We start from the raw sequence: 17,901 nt of genomic DNA, 5'->3' as shown, positions 1-17,901 counted from the left end.
AACGTCCTTCTGGTATTCTCTGCTTTCAGCCAGGATCCATCTGACATCAGCAATGATATCCCTGGTTCCACATCCTCTTCTGTATCCAGCCTGACTTTCTGGCAGTTCCTTGTCAATATATTGCTGCAGCCACTTTTGAATGATCTTCAGCAAAATTTTGCTTGCCGGTGATATTAATGATACTGTTCGATAATTTCCACATTCGGTTGGATCACCTTTCCTGAGAATAGGCATAAATATGGATATCTCCAGTCAGTTGGCCGGGAAGCTGTCTTCCATATTTCTTGGCATAGAAAAGTGAGCACTTCCAGGGCCGTATCCATGTGTTGAAACATCTCAATTGATATTCTGTCAATTCCTGGAGCCTTGTTTTTTGCCAATGCCTTCAGTGCGTCTTGGACTTCTTCCTTTAGTACTGTCAGTTCCTGATCATATGCTATCTCTTGAAATGGCTGAATATCAACTAATTCTTTTTGGTATAGTGACTTATATTTTATCATTCTGTAATTTTATTCCATGGGAGAAAGATGTGGCAGCCTGGTACTATAAAGATTACGGCCTAGGAAACTCTGTGGGGCAAATCTACTCTGTGCTGTAGGGTTGGTATGAGTTGGAATTGACTCGACAGCAATGGGTTTTTATTATTTTATTATCAACTCTGTTAGCACATTAAAAAAAAAGGATGTGAGAGTTGGTTTTGGGACACTATACACTGTGTTCTTTAGGATCCTTCATTCATTAATTCAACATAGTTTTTGAGTGCTTACTATGAATTAAGAAAGGGAAAAAAGAAAATAATTATACAGTGTGATAAAGGAGTGGTGGTTTGTATAAAACGTATTGAGAATGTGCATTGTGACAAGTACTGCAAAGGTGCCTCAGTACCCTTCCACATCCCATAACCAGGTTTCAACCCTTTTTGGTCAGAGATGGCAGCAAGATGTTGGTTGGGATGAACTGTATCTGATGGCATCCCACATAGCAGCCTCACTTGGAGGAGCCCATATGCCTAAGAGCTGCTTTTCAAGGACTCTACAAAGTATAAAGAATAAGGAAGACTGAAGAAGAATTGACGCCTTTGAATTATGGTGTTGGCAAAGAATACTGAATATACCATAGGCTGCCAGGGAACAAACAATTCTGTCTTGGAAGTACAGCCAAGACGCTCCTTAGAAGCAAGAATGGTGAGACTTTGTCTCATATACTTAGAGCATACCATCAGGAGGGACCAGTCCCTCGAGACGGACATCATGCTTGGTAAAATAGAGGGTCAGCAAAAAAGAGGAAGACCCTCAATGAGATGGATTGACACAGCGGCTGCAACAATGGGCTCAAGCATAGCAGCAATTGTGAGGATGGTGTGGGACCAGGTAGTGTTCAGTTCTGTCGTACACAGGGTCGCTATGAGTCGGAACTGACTAGACGGTACCTAACAACAACAACATAAGGTAGCTCAGCAGAGGTTTCCGTTTGTGAAAGAAGTAAGATGGGACTTTGATGTTCTTGGAAATTCTGACAGTTCTGGTTTTACCTCTGGGGAAGAGACTTCATAGATCTTGGTGGGTTTCTACCAAGGACAGGTGGCCAAAATGTGACACTGGAAGTAAGAGTTCCTCTCTGACATGCCAGGGTGAAAGATGGCATCTGAAATGTCTTAGTGGAGAAGAAGTGCCCAGGAAGGAGGGAGGTATTTGGGAGGAATTCACATATAGATGGTCTTTAAGCCCCGAGCTCTTCTAGGGAGTGGGCGTAAGTAGAAGAAAGTAAGCCTTGGGTACTTTGAAGATTAGAGATTGGAGAAACCAGCAAGGAGACTGAGGAGACTGGTGATGAGGGAGGTGAGGAGAAATCACCAAGGAGACTGGAGAAACTGGAGATCGGGAGGTAAGGAGAGACCAGCAAGGAGACTGAGGAGACTGGAAATGAGAAACTGGAGTTCGGGAGGTAAGGAGAGACCTGCAAGGAGACTGAGGAGATTGGAAATGAGGGAGGTGTGGAGAGACCAGCAAGGAGACTGAGATTGAAGATGAGGGAGGTAAGGAGAAACCTGCAGGGAGACTGAGGAGATTGGAGAAGGGGGAGGTGAGGAGAAACCAGCAGAGAGACTGAGGAGATTGGAGATGGGGGAGGTGAGGAGAAACCAGCAAGGAGAAGGAGCAGGACCTTCCAGAGAGGTGGGAAGAAAAGCAGGTGGTACCAGGGGAGGGTGACTGAGAGGCAAGTAAAGGAAGCATTCAGAGCAGGAAGAAGCTAGTGGAAGACACCATGGCTTCCACCTGGGTTCTTTCAGTCACCTCCTGAACAGTCTCCCTGCTCTTCCCCTCGCCCCTGTTCTCTGCACCCCTGCCCTCCACACCCCTGTCCTCTGCACGCCTCTCCTCTGTGTCCCGGCCTCTGCATCCCTTTGCACCCCAGTTCTCTGCACAGCATCCAGGGTGTGCTCATTAACAAGGAGTGCGTGCACTTCCCTAAGCAAACCCTTCCACCAGAGTCACATCTCACCTCGTGAAAACAGAAGCCCGATCTTTCCAATAACTGCAAGGTTCTACGTGATCTCTCCCTGCCCAGCCCTCCCGTCCACATGGCCCTCACCTCTCCACCCCGCTCCCCTGCATCTCCCTCCCGTGCTCACCCTGCCCACACACACTGGTCTCCTGGCTGCGCTCACTCTAGGACTTTGCACTTCTGATTCCTCTGCTCTCCCAGCAGATACCTGCATGGCTCCTTCACATCTTTCCTAAACGTTCAATTTTCACCAAGACCTTCCTTGGCCTCCCTACCTAAAATTACAGCACCATGATTCCTGCAATTTCTATTCTTTTGCTCTGCATTATTTGTCTCCTTAGTATTATAATGTTCCAAATGTTTTCCCTTTTTTTTTGCTTAATGTTATTCCCCACCTATTGGGACCTTTGTGCTCCCAGCCCCGAGAACAGGGCCCAGCACAAAGCAGTGCTCAGTACGTATTTAATAAATGGAAGAATGAATCCTTGTAGAGTTCATTGCCTAAATATGTAAGGCCGACCCAGAATCTTAGAAAGCAATTTTTTTTTAAGTGCCAGAAATTTTAACTGAAAAAGAGAAGTCAGACCCAACCACACTTACAGCAGATGCGTATGTGTGGTTGGAGTCCCTGGGGGTAAAAACGGTTAATGTGCTCAGCTGCTAACAGAGGTTGGAGGTTCAAGTCCACCCAGAGGCACCCCGAAAGAAAGGCCTGGCAATCTAGTTCCCCAAAAAATCAGTCATTGAAAACTCTATGGGTAGCATCCCTGGGTGGTACAAACGGTTAAGTGCTTGGCTACTACCCAAAGGCTGGCAGTTCAAACACACTCAGAGGTGCCTTGAAAGACAGGTCTGGCGATCTGCTTCTGAAAGGCCACAGCCTTGAAAACCTGTGGCAGTTCTGCTCTGCACAAGTGAGGCTGCCATGATTTGGAGCTGACAACAACAATGTTGTACAAAGCTCATTTGGGCATGGATTAAACCTTACGGGCACAGTTCTACTCCGCACACGTGGGGCTGCTGTGGATCGGAATCCACTGAAGGCAACTATTTACCGTGATTTAGTTCCGTCTGCTCATTCTGGTGGCCAGAGCCTGGGAGAGGGTCAGGGGCATCTCAGACTCTGCCTGCAAGAGGCTTGGAGACGGTGGGACTGTGCACGGCTGCCACAGAGGAGCCCAGATCTCCTGTGATGACACCGTCATTTACTGGCAATGTTTGAGTTACTGCAGACTTTGGTTGCCTTCTTTAGGTCCCTCTGAATAAACTGGTAGCCTGCGTATAACTGTCTGATTAATAACCAAGTATGCATATTTTCCCCCAGAAGCAAATACGTTACAATTTGGTAAAAAACAGCCATTTGGTCAAAAATAAACATCAGGAATTTGGATATACCATTAGTTGGTTTCTCAGCCTTTTGATTGTTCTTGCAGACATTTTTGAAGCTGGTTCCTACTTTTTTTTTTTTTTTAGCAGTTATTTTTTTCCTATCCTGTGTAGTTTGAAATAGTGAAGAGCCAGAAAAACCTAAATATCCAAGAGGGGATTATTTGGGACATTCCAAATATCCAGTCAGTTTCAAGTTTTATTTTATTACCTTTGTTTTTGCACACTACTCAACAATGCATTTTTCCCCAAAAAATTATAAATCAAGTAAAGAGCACCAATAATGACTGATCCTTTATTCTCAGAGATAATCAGACCTAGACCCATGTATTTCATACACACACACACATGCACCCACACAGTTCTTTTTCCCTATAAAATTAGATTATTATATATAGATATCGTCTTAGTCATCTAGTGCTGCCATAACAGAAATACTACAAGTGGATGACTTTAACTAAGAGAAATTTGTTCTCTCACAGACTGGTAGGTTACAAGTCCAAATTCAGGGCGTCAGCTCCAGGGGAAGGCTTTCTCTCTCTGTTGGCTCTGGAGAAAGGTCCTTGTCCTCAATCTTCCCCTGGTCGAGGACCTTTTCAGGGACAGTGACCCCAGGTCCAAAGGATGTGCTCTGCTCCTGGTGCTGCTTTCTTGGTGGTATGAGGTCCCCAACTCTCTGCTTGTTTCCCTTTCCTTTTATCTCTTGAGAGATAAAAGGTGGTGCAGGCCACACCCCAGGGAAACTCCCTTTCCATTGGATCAGGGATGTAACCTGGGTAAGGGCATTACAATCCCACCGTACTAATCCTCTTAACATAAAATTACAATCGCAAAATGGAGGACAACCACAGAATACTGGGAATCATGGCCTAACCAAGTTGATACACACATTTTTGGGGGCACATAATTCAATCCATGACAGGTATATTTCCTAAACTAACCACATATAAGCAATTACAGATTTTGCAGTTAAATTACTGCTACTGAGACATACTATTGGAAAACTGGCTTTCTCTAAACTTTTAGTATTACAAATAACACAAAACAGAAATAATTATCTGAAAGTAATGGAGCCACGATAAAACCAAAAAAGGAAACATTTCTGAGGAATTCTGAAAAATAATTCATAAAAGATGACAGCATACCCTCGTGATTCCCCAAGATGACCATTACCCGGAAACCTAGCAGTTAGGAAATATGCATTTCTGACCAAATTATCCTTTTTAACCAAATCGTCAAGCTAGCTACATTTCTGTCAGGCACGTGGCCATGGGCCAGATCACCTGGAAGCAGTTAATATCATCTGATACCGGTGACGTAACCCCTTCCAGCTGCCCTGGACTTCATGCAGGGGTGGTGAGAAACACAGCTTCTCGCCCTCACTCTTGTGGTCTCACTCTGAAGTATTTTTTATTGATACGGAATTCCTGCATATTTATTTTGATAATTTATGTTCTGTTTCATTAAAATTAAATAACTATATTTTCCTGCCCTTTATGTATTTTAAGTAGTGTTTTTCCTATCAAATCTTGGGTGAAATATTCCACAAGGTGGTATTAATGAAATTTTTATTCTTTTCATCTATATATAAGTATCTATATAGCAAGCCTTTTTCTCCTTTTTTTTTTTTTTTAAACCTGAGGAATGTTAGCATATTCTTACTGTAACTTCCATTTAATATACAGCTATCTCTGGGTCGCTAGGAGTTTAAAATCAACTTGATGGCACCTAACAACATCTCTGATTTCCAGGGAGATTCCTATTTACCAAAAGACAAACCAACCAAAAAAAAAAACCTGGTTAAAAAAACTTGGCATGGACTAGACTGCTGCTTTTATATTCTGTAAAATAAACCAACTGCCAAAAAGCCTATTGGCTCTGTGAAGTAGCCATTTCAGGCACAGCAGAGCAGAAGAGGGAAGGCCCTTATCCAGATATGTAAAAACCGAAAAAAGCCGTTGCCATGAGACTGTTCTGACTCATAGCGACCCTACAGGTCAGAGCAGACCTGCCCCCTAGAATTTCCAAGGAGCGGCTTGGTAGCTTTGAACTGCTGACCTTTTAGTTAGCAGCCGAATGCTTAACCACTGCGCCACCAGAGGTCCATCCAGATAAGTAGATCTATAAAACCTGCAATTGAAGAAAAATTGTAGATTCAGGTGCTATTTATTTAATATTTTTGCAATTTACTTAATCCATTTGTTTCAACTTTTCACAATATTTCCGTTTCCTCTTCAGTTTTTTTTTCCCCCTCTTTTCATGGCATAGATAGAAATCAACAATTAATCAAGGAAGTTGGGGTGCAGAGTGCTGTCCCCCATGAATTTATTCAGGAGCTATGTGTTGAGTGCCCTCTGTTCTAGACATTGGCGAAATGACAGTAAATAAAACAGACAAAAGTTCTTTTCCTTCTAGAACTGACATTTTAGTCTGGGAACAAGAAAAAAAAAAACAAGCTAAGTAAGGAAAAATCACAGTGTGCTAGCTGATGAGAGGACATGTAATGGGATGAGGGGAGGGGGGCTGGGAGTTTAGATGAGGGAGGGGCTGAGGAAGGGCCTCTGTCCACTGTGACATCTTAGTCTAGACTGGAAGGGGTGCAGGAGGGAGCCAGGCAGATGTGGGGGGAAAGCAGGGCACACAGAGGAAGCAGGGATGCGAGGGACAGGTAGGGGTGTGAGGGGCAGGGCAGGGCTGCGAGGCTTGGAGCAAGGGTGCCCCAGCCTGTCCTAGCGGCCTGAGGGGCAGGGCTGGGCAGGACCCAGCAGGGCGTTAGTGAGGGAGGAGACCAGCGAGGGGAGGGGAGCGCAGAGCGCAGAGAGGCCTGAGCATTCCTCTAGGTTCTTGCTCCTGTAACAGGTTAGGGTAGGAAGACGTGGTTGCTGTGTGGACGTGGATGGAGCAAGGAAAGGCGTTAGGAAGCTCATGCAGAGTCCAGGCAGGGTAGCGGGGTGAGGTCTCTGTGGGCTAGCGGTGTGGTAGTGGAGGTGGTGGGGAGTGTTTACATTCTGGAAATGTTTGCAAGGTAGTAGCTGTTGTTAGTTGCTGTGGACTCAACCCGGGGTGACTCAGTGTGTGTAGAACTGCACGCCGTAGGATATTCAATGGCTGCTTTATCCAGGCGCCTCTGGGTGGGTTCGAACCACCAACCTTTAGGCTCGCAGTCGAGTGCTTAAACCATTGGAACCACCCACAGAGCCCAGAGAATGGCCGAGGGATCCAACGGTGGGGGTAGGGGAGGAGGAGAGAGGAGGACGCCAACACAGCTGGTTCTGAGCGACTCAAGGATGGGGCGATCATGTCCTGGGAAAGGACGGCTCTGGAGGAAGATAAGGATTTCAGTGTGATCCTGTGAAATGCCTATAAAAACCCAAATGGGGATAAAATTTGGATCTCAGCATCGAGAGCTGGAGAGGGATCGTGGGGTGTCATCCATGTAGAGATGTTTTTTAAAAAAACACAAGACCAGTTGTGACCTCCAGTCGCTGGGACCAGACAGAGGAGGCAGAGTGGTGAGTCTCCTGGGAGGGAGAGGAGGGGGGATGCGCAAGAAGGCTGAGAGGAGACAGCTGGAACTGGAGGAAGAGACCAGGGGTTTCAGAGGTCGGCCGAGAAGCCAGAGAAGGGAGGAATTGAGGCCATGGGTGGACGGGGAGTGTGTTGAGCAATGGCCATGGGTTACAGGAAAGTGGAGGTCAGGGTGCCTGGCTAAGAGGGGTTTCAAGAAGAGGGCAGCCAGAAGGTAGATATGGATGGCAAGGGGTGACGTCAGTGACCACGGTGACCACCACTGTCCCCTGTCAGCCTTGTCTGGCCCTTCCTCCAGCACTGGCTGGCCACCCACAGAAGCATCCCAGCGCCTCTTCCCCCAGTGATTCAGGGAACATCGTGTTGAGCCAAATCTGTTAATTTCTCCTGATGCTGATGTAAAGTCAGAAGAGTTCCAAGATCTGGTGTGGGTGGACTCCCCCAGGGAGGAAGTGAGGCTCCCGTGGGGACAGTCCCAGAGGACTTGTGGGAAGGTTCTCCACAGTCCGTGGGCATACTGGGGATTTTTGTTAGGATGGAGCATCCTTCCCCAGAGGGACAGCACGCGTGCAGTGTGGCAGCCGTACCACAGCGACTTCTGTGACCACTGCTCCTTGTCTCTGCCGGGTGTGTGTGGTCTCATGTCAACGAGTTTGCTGGCCGATGGCACTAGCGAAAGTGACGCTGACCCCATCCTGGAATCGCTCTGAGCCTTCCACTTGGTGGAGGTACTCGATCGCTCTGAGCCTTCCACTTGGTGGAGAGTACTCGGTCGCTCTGAGCCTTCCACTTGGTGGAGAGTACTCGGTCGCTCTGAGCCTTCCACTTGGTGGAGGTACTCGGTCGCTCTGAGCCTTCCACTTGGTGGAGAGTACTCGGTCGCTCTGAGCCTTCCACTTGGTGGAGGTACTCGGTCGCTCTGAGCCTTCCACTTGGTGGAGGTACTCGGTCGCTCTGAGCCTTCCACTTGGTGGAGGTACTCGGTCGCTCTGAGCCTTCCACTTGGTGGAGGTACTCGGTCGCTCTGAGCCTTCCACTTGGTGGAGGTACTCGGTCGCTCTGAGCCTTCCACTTGGTGGAGAGTACTCGGTCGCTCTGAGCCTTCCACTTGGTGGAGGTACTCGGTCGCTCTGAGCCTTCCACTTGGTGGAGGTACTCGGTCGCTCTGAGCCTTCCACTTGGTGGAGGTACTCGGTCGCTCTGAGCCTTCCACTTGGTGGAGGTACTCGGTCGCTCTGAGCCTTCCACTTGGTGGAGAGTACTCGGTCGCTCTGAGCCTTCCACTTGGTGGAGGTACTCGGTCGCTCTGAGCCTTCCACTTGGTGGAGAGTACTCGGTCGCTCTGAGCCTTCCACTTGGTGGAGGTACTCGGTCGCTCTGAGCCTTCCACTTGGTGGAGGTACTCGGTCGCTCTGAGCCTTCCACTTGGTGGAGGTACTCGGTCGCTCTGAGCCTTCCACTTGGTGGAGGTACTCGGTCGCTCTGAGCCTTCCACTTGGTGGAGAGTACTCGGTCGCTCTGAGCCTTCCACTTGGTGGAGGTACTCGGTCGCTCTGAGCCTTCCACTTGGTGGAGGTACTCGGTTGCTCTGAGCCTTCCACTTGGTGGAGAGTACTCGGTTTTTATTAACGGGAAACGAATTTGCCGTGTAAACCTTCGTCTAAATCAGAATTTTAAAAAAGGAGTACTTGGTTTTTAATGATGCATCTTTATTTTCTCTCTCTCTGCCAGCTCTTAGAGGAAATGCTGAAAGCAGTGCTAATAGGCAGGTAAGTGTGTCCCTTTTAGCCTTACTGATTTGCGGGTTTAATCGCAGGCAAAGGTAACTGGGGCTTCCGTGGACGTGGAGCTTGCCACGCTTGCCGAGCAAACAGACGATGCAGAGGCAGCGTCTCACACGCGCACCACTGTGGAGCCTGACACTGGCTGCCAAAGGCCGTCCAAGGCATCAGGGCTTTGACCTTCCAGGGTGATAGGTACAGATGTTGCCCTAATGTATGTGTATTTTTGCCATTTGAAATGTCAATTTATTACCTTAGAAAAAAGTCCAAGTCGCCTTGTTTTTGTGGACACGTAAATGATTCCACGCGTTTTGTTAAGGAGCCTGCAGGAACGAGAGGCAGTCGGGTACACACTGAATATTCTCTTCTTCTCTGGGGGATCCTAAGGAGACAAGTGCTGGGCTCCAGAGGGATTTCCCATTTCCTGCTGTGACTGTTCATAAACACGTACCTGTGTTTCAGAGTCTGTATCTCACTGTTCCCAATTAAGGGATATAGTTGTGGTACTTCTCCATCGTTCCACGCCACGACCTGTCAGAAGTCTGGAGTATTTGCCAGCAGATAAACACAAGCTGATTTATTCTTCCTTCCCTGGAAGCCAGGACGAAATCCTCCTTCCTCTCTGCAGCTCCTCAGTTTGTTATTTTCTCGTCTCCTGTGTTTGCTGTTGGGTCAGCTTTTCTGAAGGCGAACCATGTGTTTGCTGAGTGTTTGAAGGGAGCCCTCCAACACACACCTCATGTCCTGTAGGATCTGTGCATTAGGAGAGGCATGTGAGAAAGTTTTCTTTGTTTAGCCCGTGTTTATGGTTTTAACTTTTTAAATCCTACCACAAATCACTTGCACTTTAAAATAGAGCTGGTCTGAAAACAATTACCCCGGCTGCACGCCAAGGGCTTTCAAAGGGTGGTTTTAATTAGAAGATGGCAAATATTGGCAAACACATGTCACACTCAATCAAACTCAGTTCAAAAAACAGGTCCCCTTTTCAGCTTTTCCCCAGAAAGAGCAGCCAGGTCAGTTTCTCCAGCTCTTTCTCCAGTGCCCATGTGGATATGTGACTTCCATACCCTGATGGGGTGGCTGCTATGCAGAGCAGCTCCCGGAGTTAAACGCAAATGTGCCAGCCAGCCGTGGCCTGCCCACGATGTAATTATCAAAGGCCCTGAGCATTCACCAAGAAGGAATAGTACCAGCCACCCAAACCTTTCACTCTCTGAATAGCCACAAAGAAGAGGAAACGAATGAAGGGCGGGCAGGACCCGTGAACACACGTGTTTCAGCTAATGGTTAATCACACCTGAGCTGTCTGTCTGGCCTCGTCTCCAGTTTCTTTTCTGTTTCCAACCTGGCTCAGAAATGATCCAGATGGAGCTGCTGCGCATGTAGGTTAAACTGTTAGTCACACCTTTTTTCCAACGATCTTGACCAACTTAAGGAAAAAAAAAAGCCCAGACCAGTTGCGATCGAGTCCTCCTACTCACGGCAACCCCATGTATGTTAGGGTAGCACTGTGCTCCATGGGCTTTTCAGTGGTCCATCTTTCAGACGTAGATTGCCAGGCCTTTCTTCCAAGACACCTCTGGGTGAACTAGAACTTCCAGCCTTTTGGTTAGTAGCTGAGCGCCTTCGGCATTTGCACCAACCAGGGACCCTGAGCCTTTCATAAACCAAAAGCAAACCCATTGCCGTCTAGTCGATTCTGACTCCTGGGGACCCCGTACGTGTGTCAGTAGAACTGTGCCCCATAGGGCTTTCAGTGGTGGTTTTTCAGGAGTAGGTCTCCAGGCCTTTTTTTGAGGCACCTCAGGGTAGATTCGAACCTCCACCTTTTGGTGAGCAGCTGAAGGCCTTCACTGTTTGCACCACTGGGGACTCCAGCCTTAGGAGCTGGTACAACACTTTGGGGAATTATCTTTATCCAGTTCTAATTAAAACAAAGCCTGTCGTTAGACTAACGTAGGGAATGCCTTCCTCCGTCTTCTCACTACCCAGGCATTCCTTTGTTAAAACACAAGCCGACGACCCCTGAGTTCTCCCCTGAAGTTGTTCTTAATAATAAAACAGAAGCATGAATCAGCTTGTATTTGTAGGATTTGAAACACTTGGGAAAAAATAAGTCTAGGAGATTATAAATTATGTTTGTATGTTACTTTTCCTTTTTATTCTAAATTACTTTTAATTGAGAGTCAGGCTGCTGCATTCTAACCATGTAGAAAACACATTTTTCATGTTGTATTTCTTAGAGATAAAGCAGTAAATGGAAAGCATGAGCAGAAAAATGAAAAAAAAAAAAAAATTCAACTATCCCTTTATTAAATTTGAAGCATAAATTAGATTATGAAAAGTATTTTGTATAATTAAGGTGGTAGGTGACTCTGAGGAGCACTTGAGGCATTCAGCCAACTTAACAGTATTTGAATTGAATGCTACTTGTCTAAGCTGATATATTTTTCCTGGTATTTCTGACCATTTCGAGGGAGGGAAAGGCTATGAAGTTGCCAGTGCCCACAATGTTTTCCTTATTTTTCCTGCTTTTTACCACTAAAACAATCCGCCCAGCACTCTGTCCTCTCACATCTGGTATAAAATACTGCTTTTCCTTGCCCTTACCTGTCTAGTTACCTGTGATTCCTAGAAGGCAAGCCTTAGCCTTCACAGCTGAGTTGTGCAAACTTCTTAATGTGGGTTTTTTTTTTTTTTTTTTTTCCAGCCAAGGAAGCAAGGATGAACAGCTCACGTACCCACGGCAGTTCCTAGACGTGTGGGAGACTCCCTCACCAAAGAGCAATTAAAAACCAAAAACACATAGTATTTGCACTTTGTACTTCAAATGTAAATTCACTTTGTAGAAATGAGATATTTAAACAGACCGTTTTAATCTGTGAAAATGGAATGGCTGGTTTCAAAAAAAAATTAATCACATACAATGTATGTGCCTTCCTTTGACCCTGGAAGTCTTACTTGGTAGGGGCGCGCTTTGGCTGCGTTAAGTGGAATTTCTTTGTCCTGCCGATGCTGACACAGAGGAAGCCTCAGTGGACGGCTTTGTGGCTCCAGCACTCTGCCTTTCTTCCTGACCGGCACAGGCACGTAGAGTCAAGCCAACAGCTTGCTTTATTTGACAACTGCTGCCCTCGCAGCCTGGCTGAATCCGGGCTGGAAGCGCCACGTTGCCATGCAAGTATGTAAAGTGCTGTGCTGTGCTGTGCAGTCCACAAGGGTTGGGTTTACTTTTTGGGATTTGCTGTTAGTTTGTTTTCTGTAGCTTTCCAGAGATATTGCAGGCGCTGAGTTAAGCAATTTTAAAGGAACCCAGTAACTAAGGTAGTGCTCTGTAGAGAACGCTTTTCTAAAGCTTTCAGCGTGCCTGCCTTTCCATTGCAAGCTTCTGTTCTGCCTTTGGCTTGGATTAACCATGCAGTAAAATGCAGAACTGTTCCTGCTGCCCACAGGCAGCAAGGAGGGGCCCCTCGTTCAGAAAAGTAAGTCTCATCATGGCACAGTGAAGCCTCTAAGCCCGTTTGTTGGCCTGGCCTTCCTTTACACCTGGCCACTGCCCATCTACCTTGGCCCACCCCAGGGCCCACTGGAAGGTAGAATGATCAGCTGAACAAATCATGAGCAGTCCCCTTAAAGAGGGCACAGCTGAGATAAGCTGGACCATGGTGTTGGTCTCAGCAGCCAAGAAGTTCTCTTAGGCATCCTACCGCCCCTTCTGAATGCCTTCAGGGCACGGGGACTTGCTGAGGGGAAACTCCCCAGAGTTGACTTGTGCAAACAGGGTCAGGGAGCAATGCCCACACTGTGAACAGCACAATTGGCCTTGTGTGTGCCTAACTGCCACATCCAGACCTGGACCTAGAGACCTGCTCTCTGAAGCCATCTGCAGCCTGGTGTGAGGGCCCACACAGGCTTCTTGCAATGCTCTCTCGGCTAGGCTTTTCCTTGGAAAAAAATCTCCATGGCTCCGAAGCCCCCGACACATGTCCTGTAAAATGATGTTTGTGAATATGCATGAAGATATTTCATTAGGCTTTTTCCTTATTTCATCTATCCAAAAGTACAAACTGAACCTTTGGAGCTACCAAAACAAAGCTCAATTGCATGTCAGCATTATTTTAAGAAATAGTTATAATCCTAAATTTATTTGATAATCTTTTATATTTCTAAACTTTGAATTTAATCATTTTTCTTAGATTAAAATACAATATGCTATCAGCACTGTATTTGGTCTTTTCTTTCCAGATACATACGGCGTTTTACAGTTGCCTTATTTTAAGGGTGTCCACCATGAGGAAAGCAAAGACAGGGGCGCTGGGGCCAGAATGAGTTTGAATCCTGGCTCGCTGCTTAATGGCTGTGTGACTCAGGGCAAGTTACTTAACCTTTCTGTGCTTTATTTCCTCCTCTGTAAAACAGGGACTTGGTAGTGGGCACCTCATAGAGTAGGATTGTACGAGCCAACGTATGCACAGCGGGGCCCTGCACATGGCCTGTGCTTGGTGTTTGCCCTGATCACGGGAAAAGGCTGGTCACTCATTTGCTGCCGAGTGAGCACCACTGAGTTGTAGGATGCTTGGGGCAATTTAGAGAAGAGAAACAAAACAGTATTCTTATTTTGATTGGCGCTAATGCCATTCATGGGAGCCCTGGTGGCACAAAGCTTAAGCACTCTGTTGCTAACCAAAAGGTCCACGGTTCAAACTCCCCTCAGGAGAAGAGACCTGATGGTCTGCTCCTGTAAAGGTTACGGCCTACGAAACACTATGTAATAGTTCCACCCTGTGCCACATGGGGTCACTATGAGTGAGAATCAACCTGAAGGCACCTAGCAACAACACTGCTGTTCCCTGAGTCACGAACCAGAACCGTGAGCATGCTTCCCGTGCAGGCCACACCCAGTGCCCCGGCCTGGTCTAGACACAGCCTGCTTGGACCATCGCAGTAGCCTCATAACATGCTTCCTCTGCTTCCTCTGGGATTCCCCATTCCCTCCTGGGAAATCCCCTCCCCATCCTCCATTTTTCTCTACTCAAAACCCAATTAGAAGTGATACTGGGAAGGAGGTTAGGAGAAAGACAGCTGAGGGGAAACACTCCTAGAGGAGGCTCTGGAGCAGGTAGGCAGCAGAGCTGTCCAGGGAGGCTGAGAGCTTGGACAGAGACCAGAGAGCAGAACTGGGGAGATACCATGGGGAAGGTGGGGAGCCAGCTTGCCTGCTGGAGCAGACGGTTCCCTTTGGAAAGTATTAAGATTGCAAATGTAAAACCTCCCTCCCATACCTGGTGTGGCTGTTTTTAGTGGTAGATTTTCTCTCTCCAAAACGTGCCCTGGTGTCCTTCTCATGTTCAGAATATTCTCTTGCAACTTTGTCAGACTGACCAACTCATAAATCATGCCCAGGAATGTCACACCAGCACTCTTTAAATTCTCAAGGTGAAAGGTAGCCGCTTTTTTGGAATCAATATGCAGATGTGACTGACATAATCATAAACTGCCAAGTAAACTTAAATCATGCAAACACCAAAGTGTCCCCAGAGGGAAGTAAGAAGTGATACAAGGCTGAGCTGAGGGACCTGTGATGATGAGGTGGTTATGGCGATGCTGGTGGTGATGGTCATGGTGACGGTGAGGATGATAGTGGTGGTGATGATGATGGTGAGAGTTTTGGAGAAAGAGATGGTGATAATAAGATTGGTGATGATGATAATGGTGATGCTAATGATGGTGGTGATGATGGTGGTGCTGGCAAGGATGATGGTGGTGATGGTGATATGTTGGTGATGATATAATGGTGGTGATGGTGGTGATGATGGTGGTGCTGGTGGTGATGATGGTGGTGCTGGCAAGGATGATGGTGGTGATGATGGTGATATGTTGGTGATGATATAAAGGTGGTGATGGTGGTGATGGTGATATGTTGGTGATGATATAATGGTGGTGATGGTGGTGATGGTGATATGTTGGTGATGATATAATGGTGGTGATGGTGGTGATGGTGATATGTTGGTGATGATACAATGGTGGTGATGATGGTAGTGATGGTGATGAAATGGTGATGATGATGATGATGATGCAACTGTGATGATGGTTTTCTCCCTAATACCACAAGTTGCTGCATAGGCCATAATATGAAAAGCCTTTGGGACTGATTAGATACTGAGCCATTTTGGGTATTTCTTCATTCCGAGGAATTACATCAGCCATGTTTTACAGTCGTCATGCTGTGAACAAGCCACCCCAAAGCTCAGTGACTTAAGACAGCAATCATTTATCCTCCGGTTCATTCCTGTGTGCTGCTGGGCTGATGAGCCTCGTCTGGGCTCAGCTGACATCTCCCTTGTCCCACTTGGAACAGGTCTTCTCCACAGCCTCTCACCCTCCTGGTTGAGGGGCTCTTGGGGGCATCCTCTCTGCACAGCTACAGCACAATAAGATGAGCCAGCTGCACAGACACGTCAAGCCTCAGCTGTGACTTGTCTGCTGAGGTCCCTGGGTCAAGCGCATAACATAGTTCAGAGCAAGAAGAGGGGCAGGAAGTGCCCTGCACCCACCACGAGGCCAGGCGAGGTGTGTACAGAATATGTTTTCAGGGAAGTAAGACTTGCAGCCAGAGCTCCAGTCTGTACACAGCAAATGTCTATCCTCTCAACATCAGAGCGCCGGGTTTAGTGGAGCAGCTCAAAGGTAAGGAAAGGGAGCAGATATCAGCACAAAGCAGCAGTTGGTGGAAAATGCATGGACCATGGAGTGAAAACTAAATGAACTGTGGCTGTCAGCACATACCTGCAGCGTGACCTTCAGCAAGCACTTAGCCTACTCAACTTCAGCCCTGCATCCATAAAAGAGGGTTATTCCTACCCCCTTTCAGAGTTATTGTGAGTACACTAGGAGGCCATGCATGCAAAAGGCCTGGAATAAAACAGGCATTCAACAGATGGCTTTTATGAACTCAGAGCTGGGTGTCAGAATTGTTTTGTATCCAAAGTCTCTGAATTTTAATCTTAAGAGCATATGAAGAACAGGGAGGCAGGAATCAAAAAGCCTGAACAATATATTGTTGTTAGTGCTGCCAAGTCAGTCCCAACTTACAGCAACTCTGTGTACAACAGAATGAAACACTGCCTGGTCCTGAACCAGGCCTACAATCCTTGTCATACTTGAGCCCATTTTTGCATCCACTGTGTCAGTTCATTTCCCTGAGGGTCTTCCTCTTTTCCGCTGACCCTCTACTTTACCAAGCATGATGTCCTTCTCCAGGGACTGATCTCTTCTGACAACATGTCCAAAGTATGTAAGACTTAGTCTCACCCTCCTTGTTTCTAAGGAGCATTCTGGTTGTACTTTTTCGAAGACAGATTTGTTCGTTCTTTTGGCAGTCCATAATATATTCACTATTCTTTGCCAACACCACTATTCAAAGGCCACAATTCTTCTTCTGTCTTCCTTATCCATTGTCCAGCTTTCACATGCATATGATGTGATTGAAAATACCATGCCCTGGGTCAGATGCGCCTTAGCCTCCAAGGTGATGTCTTTGTTTTTCAACACTTTAAAGAGGTCTTTCAGAGCAGATTTCCCCAATGCAATGCATCTTTTGATTTCTTGACTGCTACTTCCATGGCAGTTGATTGTGGATCCAAGTAAAATGAAATCCTTGATAACTTTAATTTTTTCTCCATTTACCATGATGTTCCTTATTGGTCTAGTCATGAGAATTTTTGTTTTCTTTATGTTGAGGTGTAATCCATACTGAAGGCTGTGGTCTTTGATCTTCATCAGTAAGTGCTTTGAGTCCTCTTCACTTTCAGCAAGCAAGGTTGCGTCATCTGCATAACACAGGTTGTTAATGAGTCTTGCACCAATCCTGATGCCCCGTTCTTCTTCATATAGTTCAGCTTCTCGGATTATTTTCTCAGCATACAGATTGAATAGGTATGGTGAAAGGATACAACCCTGACTCACATTTTTCCTGACTTTAAACCATGCAGGATCCCCTTGTTCTGTCCAAACAACTGCCTCTTGATCTATGTACAGGTTCCTCATGAGCACAATTAAGTGTTCTGGAATTCTCATTCTTTGCGATGTTATCCATACTTTGTTATGATCCAAACTGTAGAATGCCTTTGCATAGTCAATAAAACACAGGTAAACTTTTTTTTTTTAAACATCTTTCCGATATTCTCTGCTTTCAGCCAAGATCCATCTGATGTCAGCAATGATAACCCTGGTTCCACGTTCTCTTCCGAATCCAGTTTGAATTTCTGAAAGTTCCCTGTCAATATACTGCTGCAGCCCCTTTTGAATGATCTTCAGCAAAATTGTACTTGCATGTGATATTCATACTGTTAGATAATTTCCACATTCGGTTGGATCACCTTTCTTGGGAATAGGCATAAAATGGATCTCTTCCAGTCAGTTGGCCAGGTAGCTGTCTTCTACATTTCTTGGCATAGACAAGTGAGTACTTCCAGTGCTGCATCCATTTGTTGAAACATGTCAATTGATATTCTGTCAATTCCTGGTGCCTTGTTTTTCGCCAGTGCCTTCAGTGCAGCTTGAGCATCTTCTATCAGTACCATTGGTTCCTGATCATATGCTGCCTCCTGAAATGGTTGAACGTCAACCAATTCTTTTGGGTATAATGACTCTATGTATTCCTTGCATCTTCTTTTGATTCTTCCTGCCTCGTTTAATG

At 46.4% G+C, this 17,901-nt stretch overlaps 1 protein-coding gene across 2 annotated transcripts in view; it reads left to right on the top strand.

Moving 5' to 3' along the window:
- Positions 1–13,418, top strand: part of SMOC2 (SPARC related modular calcium binding 2) — a 266,270-nt gene extending 252,852 nt beyond the window's left edge. For both annotated transcript variants that reach the window (XM_049905707.1, XM_049905702.1), the window contains exons 12-13: positions 9,151–9,188; positions 11,914–13,418. In XM_049905707.1, the coding sequence (XP_049761664.1) occupies positions 9,151–9,188; positions 11,914–11,931 (56 nt within the window). In that variant the 3' untranslated portion in view covers positions 11,932–13,418. The remainder of the gene's footprint in view (positions 1–9,150; positions 9,189–11,913) is intronic.
- Positions 13,419–17,901: the final 4,483 nt, after the last annotated feature.

The sequence above is a fragment of the Elephas maximus genome, chromosome 1 (assembly GCF_024166365.1).
Source record: "Elephas maximus indicus isolate mEleMax1 chromosome 1, mEleMax1 primary haplotype, whole genome shotgun sequence".
In the NCBI taxonomy this organism is placed as follows: domain Eukaryota; kingdom Metazoa; phylum Chordata; class Mammalia; order Proboscidea; family Elephantidae; genus Elephas; species Elephas maximus.
This window is presented reverse-complemented; position numbering and strand designations above follow the sequence as displayed.